General features: G+C 52.6%; 1 protein-coding gene across 1 annotated transcript; it reads left to right on the forward strand.

Annotated features, from left to right (window-relative positions):
* The first annotated feature begins 7,591 nt into the window (after positions 1 to 7,591).
* On the forward strand, positions 7,592 to 9,823 carry LOC125116257 (basic salivary proline-rich protein 1-like). Its single transcript, XM_047761296.1, has 4 exons — positions 7,592 to 7,866; positions 8,335 to 8,533; positions 8,783 to 9,197; positions 9,706 to 9,823. The coding sequence occupies exons 1-4, from the start codon at positions 7,717 to 7,719 to the stop codon at positions 9,821 to 9,823; spliced, it is 882 nt and encodes a 293-aa protein (XP_047617252.1). The 5' UTR covers positions 7,592 to 7,716.
* The last annotated feature ends 676 nt before the right edge of the window (positions 9,824 to 10,499 follow it).

The raw sequence follows: 10,499 nt of genomic DNA on the forward strand, positions 1-10,499 counted from the left end.
CAAGGCTGGACCTGGCTTCTGTCCCCAGAGTGGCTAGCTCCTGTCATTGAACAAAAGCAAAGAGGGTAAGAGTCTCTCCGAAGGGAAGGATGAATTCGATGTGATTGGACTGGATGCTTGTGTTTTGAGGGCTGCATGCTTGGCACATGGAGGGTCCCCGGCAAGGGGTGGAATCAGAGCTCCTAATGCTCTAAACCTTCCTCTTAGAATGGCTTTTGCTGCATCCCATAGGTTTTGGAGTGTCGTATCTTCGTTGTCATGTGCTTCTAGGTATTTTTTAATTTCCTCTTTGATTTCTTCAGGGAGCCATTGGTTGTTTAGTAGCATGTTGTTTGGTCTCCATGTGCTTCTGTGTTTTGCAGACTTTTTGTTATCGCTGATTTCCCATCTGACAGTGTTGTGGTCAGAAAAGATGCTTGATATGATTTGGATGTTCTTAAAGGTACCGAGGTTGGATTTGTAGCCCAGGATGTGATCAATCTTAGAGAATGTTCCATGTGCCCTTGAGAAGAATGTGTATTCTGTTGCTTTTGGATGGGAAGTTCTACAATTACCTATGAAGTCCATCTGGTTTAATGCTTCATTCAGGGCCTGTGTTTCCTTATGGATTTTCTGTCCGGTGCATCTGTCCATTGCTGCAGGTGGGGTGTTAAAGTCCCTCCCCACGATCGTGTTATTGTTGATTTGTCCTTGTAAGGTCGTTAGCAGTTGCCTTGTGCATCGGGGTGAACCTATGTGGGGTGTGTCGATATTTTAAATTGTTATGTCTTCTTCTTGAATTGATCCTTCGATCATTATGGAATGGCCTTCTTTCTCCCTGAAGCTATTCTTCATTTTAAAGTCCATTTTGTCTGACATGAGTATTGCTACTCCAGCTTTCTTTTGATCCCCGTTTGCGTGAAATATTTTCTTCCATCCTCTCCCTTTCAATTTGTATGTGTCCCTCGAAGTGAGTTGGGCCGCTTGAAGACAGCATATTTATGGGTCTTGTTTTTCCATCCATTCAGCCAGTCTATGTCTTTTGGTTGGCACGTGTAGTCCATGAATATTTAAAGTATTATTGATATGTATGTTCTTATTGCCATTTTATTAATTGTTTGGATTTGTTTCTGTGGCTCTTTCTTCTTCCCTTCTTCTCTTGTTCTCTCCTCTTCTGGTTTGATGACTATCTTGAGTGTTGTATTTGAGTTGGTTTTTCTTGGTTGTGTCTCAGTTGTAGATGTTTGGTTTGCAGGTATTCTCAAGGTTTGATATGAGAGTCTATATGTACATGGGATTGTTTTCAGTTGTTGTTCTCTTCATTGCAAGTTCACCTCCAGCGTCCTGCATTTGCACCCACCTCTTCTCCTGAGTTCTGATTTTGGTGGTATAATTGCGCATGGATGATTTCGTATCTTTGCTGTATACATACCTTGACCGGTGAGCCTTGTCCTTTGTGGTAGGTTTGTTTCCTGTGGCTGCCTTTCTTTTCAGCCCAGAGAAGTTCCTTTAGTATTTGTTGTGAGGCCGGTTTAGTGTTGCTGAATTCTCTCTGCTTTTGCTTATCTGTGAAGGTTTTGCTTTCTCCTTCAAATCTGAATGAGAGCCTTGCTGGGTAGAGTCATCTTGGTTGGAGGGTTTTCCTTTCCTCACGTTAAGTCTATCATGCCCCTCCCTCTGGCCTGCAGAGTTTCTGCTGAAAAACCTGCCGGTAACCTTATCGGGGTTCCCTTGTGTGTGACTTGGTTCTTTTCCCTAGCTGCTTTCAAGATTTCCTCCTTGTCTTTAATTTTGGTCAGTTTGATCCATATGTGCCTCGGTGTATTCCTCCTTGGGTTTGTTTTATATGGTACTTGTTGTGCTTGCTGGATTTGAGTGAGTGGTTCCTTTCCCATGTGAGGGACGTTTTTGGCTATTATCTCTTGCAATATGTTTTCTGTCCCCTTCTCTCCCTCTTGTCCTTCTGGCACCCCTCTAATATGGATGTGGGTGCGTTTAACGTTGTCCCAGAGTCCTCTGAGACTCTCTTCATTTGTTGTCAATCTTTCTTCTCTTCTGCTCCACATCCGTAATTTCCACTAATCTGTCCTCCACCTCGCTTATTCGTTCTTCTGCCTCCTGTATACTCTGCTGTTGGCTGCCTCCTGTGAATTTTTTACTTCAGTGATTGCATTTTGCATCTCTTCTTGGTTAAGTTTGATATCTTGTATCTCTTTGCTCAGTGTTTCCTGTAAGTTATCCATCTCTGCCTCCAGTTTATTTCCAATGTCTTGCATCATCTTCAGCATCAACAGTCTAGTGTCTTTTTCCTGGAGGCTGAGCATCTCCTCATCACTTGGCTGGATTTCTGGGGTTGTTCCTTTCTTCCTCATCTGAGTTATAGTTCTCGGTCTTTTCAATTTTTATAGGTTGTTGGTGTGGTGACCTTTTTACCGATGACGCGGCTATAGCCTCTCTTACTTCTGGTGTCTGCCCCCCTCGTGGCTGAAGTGGGTATGGGGGCTTGCTGCAGGCTTGCTGATGGGAGGGGCTGATGCCTGCCCACTGGTAGGTGGAGGGGATTCTAATCCCTCTGGTGGGTGGGGCCTAGTCTCTGGAAGGGATGAGAGGCGGCTGTGTGCCTGAGGGGTCTTTAGGGAGCCTGTTTACCGAGGGGCGGGGCTGTGATGCCACCTGGATTGTTCTTTGCCCTGGGGCTTCTCAGGCTGACTGATGGCTGGGGCCAGATACTCCCCAAATGGCCACCTCCAGAGAAAGGCAGCTGCTGAATATTCCTGAGAGCTTTGCCTTCCATGTCCTTCCCTCACAACAAGGCACATTCACCCCTGTTTTCCCAGGATGTCCTCCAAGAACTGCAGTCAGGTTTGACCCAGATGCTTATAGAGACCTCACTCTGCCTTGCGACTCAGTGCACATGAAAGTCCGTGTGTGCCTATTACGAATGGGGTCTCCATTTCCCCCAGTCCTGTGGAGCTCCTGCACACAGGCCCCACTGGCCTTCAATGCCAGATACAACTGGGGCTCTCTCTTCCAGTGCTGGATCCCTGCACGGGAGGGCTTGAGGTGGGGCTCAGATCTCTCACTCCTGTCGGTGAGGCTCTCTCTGTGAACCAGTTATTTCTCAGCCTGTGGAGCTTCCCACCCGGGAGGTATGGGGTTGTTTATATCGTGAAATCGCCCCTCTTAGCTCTTTGTGTGGCCTCCTCTTTTTCTTCTGGAGTAGGGTATCTTTTTGAAGGTTTCCGGTCCCTTTGAGTGGAGATTGCGCAGCCTTTAGTTGTGGATGTTGTTGTTTTTAAGAGAGAAGTAGAACTCCAGTCCTATTCTGCCATCTTAATCCAGAATCGGAAAGTTCACTCCTATGAGGAGTTCCCCTTGGGGCTCAGTGGTAAGGAACCTGCCTCGTATCCCTAAGGACACAGGTGTGATGGCTGGCCTCTCTCCGTGGGCGAAGGATCAGGCATTGCCGTGAGCTGTGGTGTAGGTCGCAGACGAGGCTCGGATCCTGCATTGCTGTGGCTGGGGTGGAGGTCAGCAGCTGCAGCTTTGACGACACCCCAGCCTGGGAAGAACTCATATGCCACAGGTGTGGCCCTAAAACAGAAATACAAATAAAGAAAGCTAATGCTTAGGAACTCCATCATGGAGAAACAATGCCTGCGTGTTTCTTTTGCCTTTTGATTTTTCAGGGCCAGCCCCTCGGGATATGGAGAGACCTATGCTAGAAGTCCTAATGTTGGTTGACATAGTTTTGGAAGTCCTAGCTAGCCAGGGCCCTCAGCGAAGAACAACACACAAAAGGAATCCACATTAGAAAGGAAGAAGACAAGCCATCCCTATCTGAAGGTGAGGTGATCCTATAACTAGAGACTCCTTAAGATGCTCCAAGAAAATAGGTAGAGCTCATCGATGAATTTTGTAAGGCCACAGGATACAATAGCATTACACAGAAATAGACGGCATTTCTATACACTAACATTTAAAATCAGAAAGAGAAATTAGGGAAGAATTCCATTTACCATTACATCACAAAGAATAAAATACTGAGGAATACACCTACTAGAGAGACAAGAGACCCATGCTCTGAAAACTCAAAGCTGCTGATGCAAGCAATCAAGGATGACACATATAGATGGAGAGACTCGCCATGCTCTTGGACTGGAAGATTCCACATGATCATAACTGCTATCCCACCCAAGCCCATCCGCAGACTCAAGGCAATCCCTATCCACGGACCAAGGACATTTTTCACAGAACCTGAACAGAATATTGTAAAGTTTGTTCGGTAGCACAAAAGCCCCAGAGGAGCCAAAGACATCCTGAAAAAGAGAAAGGGAGCTGCAACAGTCAGGCTCCCTGAACTCAGACTCTACCACAAAGCAGCAATCCTCAAAACCCCACGCTGCTTCCACAAAGACAGACATATACATCAGTGGAACCGGATGGAAAGCCCAGAAGTAAACCCCCCTCGCACCTACAGCCAACTCATCTGTGACAGAGGAGGCCAGACTACGCAATGGACAAAAGACCGCCTGTTCAAGAAGGGGTGCCGGGAAGACGGGACAGCCACATGGAAAAGAATGAAATGAGAGCACTCCCTAACACCAGACACAAAACAAGATCCAAATGCATGAAAGACCTAGAGAGATGACCAGATGCTATAAAACGCTTAGAGGAAAACATAGGCCAAACACTCCCCGACGTTAACGACAGCAACCGCTTCTCAGATCCACCTCTTAGAGCACTGACGATAAAAACAACAATACACCAAGGGGACTGAAGGAGCCTCAAAAGTTTCTGCACAGCAACGGAAACCCCAAACAAAACAAAAAGACTTCCCCCGGAATGGGAGAAAATCTTTGCAAATGAATCGACCCACAAGGGATTCACCTCCAAAATTGATCAACACCGCCCACCACTCCGTACCAGAGCAACACGACAACCCCTTCAAAAAATGGGAAGAAGATCTCAACAGCCAGTTTTCCAAAGCAGCATGAGGGGGCAAAAAAAAACAAAACAAAACAAAACAAAACAGATGAAAAGATGTTCAACATCACTCACTGTTAGAGAAACGTGAATCAAAACCACCGTGAGGTATCACCTTACACCAGCCAGAATGGCCATCCGCAAACAGTCTACAAACAACGAGTGTTGGAGAGGGTGTGGAGAAAAAGGAACCCTAGGACACTGTTGGGGGGAATGTAAATGGGTGCAACCGCTGCGGAAAACAGGATGCTGATTCCTCAGAAAACGAAACAGAGAACCACCACCCTTTGATCCCACAATCCCACTCCTGGGCCTCTATCCAGAGAAAACCATGACTCGCAAAGACACAGGTACGCCAGTGTTCATCGCAGCACTCTTTGCAATAGCCAAGACATGGAAACCACCGAAGTGTCCATCGACAGAGGAGTGGATCAAGGAGACGTGGTACATATACAGCATGGAACATTCCTCAGCCATTAAAAGGAAAGAAATAAGGGCATTGGTAGCAACCTGGATGGACCTGGAAATCATCGTGTTACGTGACGTCATCAGACAATGAGGCCCCAACAGCAAATGCTTTCAGTGACATGTGGACTCTAAAAAAGGGCAGAATGAACTTCTTTGCAGAACAGATCCTGACTCACAGACTTTGCAAAACTTACGGTTTCCAAATGAGAGAGTTTGGGTGCTGCGGGGATGCACTGAGCGTTTGGGATGGATGAGCTCCACAATTTGGTTGTGATGATTGTTGGACACCTAGAAATGTAATAAAATTCACTAAGTGTTTGTTTACAAAGAAGAAGCAGCAGCCCCTTTCAACCCCACAGAACCGAGGCCCTGCCTTAGGGGACCCTTGAAGATGATCAGGATTTGGGAGCTGACCAGAGGCACACAATTCCCACTTGTCCCCTGGTGATCTTATTTCAGCCACCCAACACCCCAGTCCATGAAGGTGATGGCTGTTGTTAAGCCTATCTTTTTTCGGTTTCTTCTTAGGGCTGCACCTGTGACATATGGAAGTTCCCAGGCCAGGGGTCCAATCGGAGCTACAGCAGCTGGCCTACACTTCAGCAGCAGAATCACCAGATTCAAGGCAGCTCTGTGACCTACACCACAGCTCATGGCAATGGCAGATCCTTAACCCACTGAGCGCGGCCAGTGCTCAATCCCCGACCCCCACTGAAACACCACCAGGGCTCAATCGTGCATCCTCACGCACCCTAGTCCCATTTGATTCTGCCCCACCAACAGGGCCATGACACCAGTCCATATTTAGAGTATCATTCATGTACATACAAACATATATGTATATATACACACGTACACATGGATATATTTATGTGTGTGTGTGTGTGTGTGTGTGTGTGTGTATTGTGTTCTCAGCTGCATCTGGGGCATAGGGAAGTTCCCGCCCAGGGATGGAATCTGAGCTGAACCTGTGACCTACGCCACCATTGCTGAAATGCCAGATCCTGTCCCCACCGCACAGGGCTAGAGAGCCAATGGGTGCCTCCACAGACACGACTGGATCATGACCCCACTGAGCCCCAGTGGGAACTCCAGCCAATGTTTTTGGAAAGAAGCTCTTCCTATTAGGAAGGAGAATATGTGCATATGTCGAGGTGGAAAGTTCATTGCTGTGAGGGGTTCCCGTTGGGGCTCAGTGGTAAGGACCCTGCCTAGTAGCCATGAGGACACAGGTGTGATGGCTGGCCTCACTCCGTGGGTGAAGGAGCCGGCATTGCCGTGAGCTGTGGTGTAGGTCGCAGAGGAGGCTCGGATCCTGCATTGCGATGGCGGGGGGGAGGAAGGGGAGGCCAGCAGCTGCAGCTCCGATGCCATCCAGGCCTGGGTACTTCCCCTATGCCACAGGGGTGGCCTTCACATGCAAACAGAATTAAAGAAAGCTGATGCTTAGGAAATCCGTCATGGAGAACAATGCAACTTTGTGTGTGTGCGTGGGTCTTGTGTTGTTTGTCTTTTCAGGGCTTCCCCCTCGGCATGTGCAGAGTCCTGTGCTAGAGGTCCTATTGCTGGCTGACATAGTTTTGCAAGTCCTACCTAGCCAGGGCCCTCAGAGAAGAACAAGACACAAAAGGAATCCACATCGGAAAGGAAGAAGTCAAGCGACCCCTCAATGCACATGACGTGATCCTATCCCCGCAGACCCCTCAAGACGCTCCCAGAAAACGGGTAGAGCGCCTCAGTGAATGGGGCCAAGTCGCAGGAGGCACCATGAAGGCACAGAAATCGACTGCCTTTCTCTACCCTGGGAACGAGAGCTCGGAGAGAGACATCGGGGAAACGATCCCATTTGCCGTCACCTCCCAAAGAAGAGACGACTGAGGAAGAGACCTCCCTGGAGAGACGCAAGGACGTCCTGGGAACCCTCCAAGACGCTGATGCAAGCAATCCAAGAGGACGCAAACAGATGGCAAGACACACCTTGCCCTTGCATTGCAAGAGCCTATAGTAGCCCAAGGACCATGCTCCCCGAGGCAGTCCACAGAGTCACCGCCATCCCTGTCAAATGCCCAAGACCGTTGTTCACAGCACGAGACCATGGGGTTGGTGGGGGGAGGGGAGCTGGAGCAGCCCAGAGGGACCCTGGGGGAGACATGGGGAAGGAGGAAGGCCAGTTGGGGGGACCCCAGGAAGTGACCTCACTTCCCTGGCGACAGAGGCCAACGGAACTTGGAACCTGGGGAGCCGGGCACCTACTGGTCCAGTCCAGGAGAGGACGGAGGAGGGATGGACTGGCTCTGCTGCATCCCGCTCTCCCGAGGCCGAGGCCGAGGCCGCAGGCGTCGTCGCGGCAGAGATGGCCTCTGCCAAGCCTGCAGAACCTGGATGAGAACGCGAGGCGGACGCCTATGGGCCGTTGCCCGCAGGGACCCAGAGGTAACACCGGGAGAGGGAGCTCCAGCCAAGGGCAGGGACCTCTCGGATCCCACACGGGAGCCCCAAGTCCCCTCCCTGGATGACTTTGTGCAGAGGCGCGTGGTGAGGGGTGGGCCCGCCTCAAGCAAGAGCCGGCTGACGCGGGCTTGGAGGCCTGCTGGGCAGGGCCTGTCCACACCCCAGGACACAGCTGGCTGGGGAGAAGCAGGGGGCTGAGGGGGGTAGGTGTGGAGTCAGGGCCGAGCCCTGCGTGCCAGCGGTACCCCCAGCCCTCCAGGGGGCTCTCGTTCCTCCCGGGTCAGGGGGGAGCCACTGGTGTGTGGCGGGGCTGTGGTGTCTGAGCAGGCAAGGCCTCCCCTGTTCTGGGAGCTGAAGGGCAAGGGGGCAGAAGAAGCAGCGAGAAGCTAACAGCCCCACAGGGCTCTGACGCCTCGGGGCCGGGCCCTCTGATGCTCACTGTCATTGCAGAGTCCCCCACCTGAGACCCGCCAGGAACGGGGTGAGGAAGGCAGAAGGCCACCCGAGGAACCTCCACACAGACTGCTCCCCGGGGTCCTCTGCCGGGCTGGTGGGGAGCGCAGGAGCGCCAGCTGTGGCCATGAAGACACCGTCCACACGAGCCTGACAACCCTGGAAGGCCTGGCCCCCCCTGAGGCCCAGCCTGAAGGTGAGAAGAGGGGGCCGGGGCTCTGGGCGCGGTGGGGGGAGCTGAGGTGGGGGCCGCACAGCGGGGAGTCCCCAGAGGATGCTGTTGGGCCAGGAGCCAAGACAAAGGCACGCGCCCCGCCTGGAGGACAGCAGAGCCAGAAGGGGCTGGCCGGGACCGGTCGGGAAGGCTCTGGGAGGACTGCTCTCCTTGGAAGAGCACATGGCAAGGCGGGCAGGCACCAAACCTCTTCCTCTCTCACACCTCCAGCAGGAGACCCGGAGCCAGAGGCCAAGACGCCAGCCGAGCGGAAAGACCCTGGAGCAGCCCCCAGAGGAGGTCCAAGACCACAGGAGGACTCAGCACCCGGGCAGGGAGGACCTGTAGCTCTTTCAGAGGGACACTCACGTCCTCGTGGGGACTCGCCCCCCGGGGAGGATGAACCCTCTGCTCCTCTCCCAAGAGGCCCAGCTCCTCTTGAGGAGTCCCCACCCGGGCAGGGTGGAACCAAGGCGCCTCCTGCAGCAGGACCAGGCCCCCAGGAAGACTCAACTCATGGGCAGGATCAACCTGCTGCTCCTCCTGAAGGAAGACCAGAGCCTCATGAGGTCTCACCTCCCGGGCCGGATGAAAATCCTGCTCCTCCTCCAGGAGGACGAGGCCCTCAGGAGGACGCACTAGGTGGGTGGGATGAAAATGCTGCTCCTCCTCCTGGAGGACAAGGCTCTCAGGTGGACTCACCAGCCAGGCAGAATGAAAATCCTGCTCCTCCTCCCGGAGGACGAGCCTCTCATGAGCACTCACTAGCTGGGCGGGATGCAAATCCTGCTCCTCCTCCTGGAGGACAAGGCTCTCAGGTGGACTCACCAGCCAGGCAGAATGAAAATCCTGTTCCTCCTCCTGGAGGACGAGGCTCTCAGAAGGACTCATCAGCCGGGAAGGATGAAAATCTGGTTAATCCTCCTGGAGGACAAGGCTCTCATGATGTCTCACCAGCCAGGCAGGATGAACATTCTGCTCCTCCTGCAGGAGGACAAGGCTCTCATGAGGACTCAGGAGCCGGGCAGGATGAAAATCCAGCTCCTCCTACAGGAGGACGAGGCTCTCATGAGGACTCACCAGACGGACCCGATGAAAATCCTGCTCCTCCTCCTGGAGGACAAGGATCTCAGGTGGACCCACCCGTCCGGCAGGATGAAAATCCTGCTCCTCCTCCTGGATTACGAGGCTCTCATGACGACTCAGGAGCCGTGCAGGATGAAAAACCTGCTCCTCCTCCTGGAGGACAAGGCTCTCAGGAAGACTCACTAGCTGAGCCGGATGAAAAACCTGCTCCTCCTCCTGGAGGACCAGGTTCTCAGGAGGACTTACGAGCCGGGAAGGATGAAAATCCTGTTCCTCCTCCTGGAGGACGAGGCTCTCAGGATGTCTCACCAGCCGGGCAGGTTGAACATCCTGCTCCTCCTACAGGAGGACGAGGCTCTCAGGAGAACTCTCCAGCCGGGCAGGAGGAAAATCCGGCTCCTCCAACAGGAGGACGACGCTCTCCTGCAGACACACCAGCCCAGCAGGATGAATATCCTGCTCCTCCTCCAGGAGGACGAGGCTCTCATGAGGACTCCCCAGCCAGGCAGGATGAACATCCTGGTGCTCCTACTGGAGGACGAGGCTCTCATGAGGACTCCCCAGCCGGGCAGGATGAACATCCTGCTCCGCCTCCTGGAGGACAAGGCTCTCCTGAGGACTCAGCAGCCGTGCAGGATGCAAATCCTGCTCCTCCTCCCGGAGGACGAGGCTCTCAGGAGGACTCACGTGGCGGGCAGGTTGAAAATCCTGCTCCTCCTCCAGGAGGACGAGGCTCTCACGAGGACTCACGAGCTGGGCAGGATGAAAATCCTGCTGGTCCTCCAGAAGTCTCCCGTCCACTCGAACACTCACCAGCCCTGCAGGGGGCACTTGGCGCTGCTCTGGCCGAATTCCCGGACAC

This window comes from Phacochoerus africanus, chromosome 15 (assembly GCF_016906955.1).
Source record: "Phacochoerus africanus isolate WHEZ1 chromosome 15, ROS_Pafr_v1, whole genome shotgun sequence".
NCBI lineage: Eukaryota > Metazoa > Chordata > Mammalia > Artiodactyla > Suidae > Phacochoerus > Phacochoerus africanus.

Coding starts and splice junctions, on each gene's coding strand:
- LOC125116257 (XM_047761296.1), top strand. CDS start 7,717: ATGGACTGGCTCTGCTGCATCCCGCTCTCCCGAGGCCGAGGCCGAGGC. Junction 7,867..8,334: donor TTGCCCGCAGGGACCCAGAG/GTAACACCGGGA, acceptor CTGTCATTGCAG/AGTCCCCCACCTGAGACCCG. Junction 9,198..9,705: donor CAGGAGGACGCACTAGGTGG/GTGGGATGAAAA, acceptor CCCGTCCGGCAG/GATGAAAATCCTGCTCCTCC.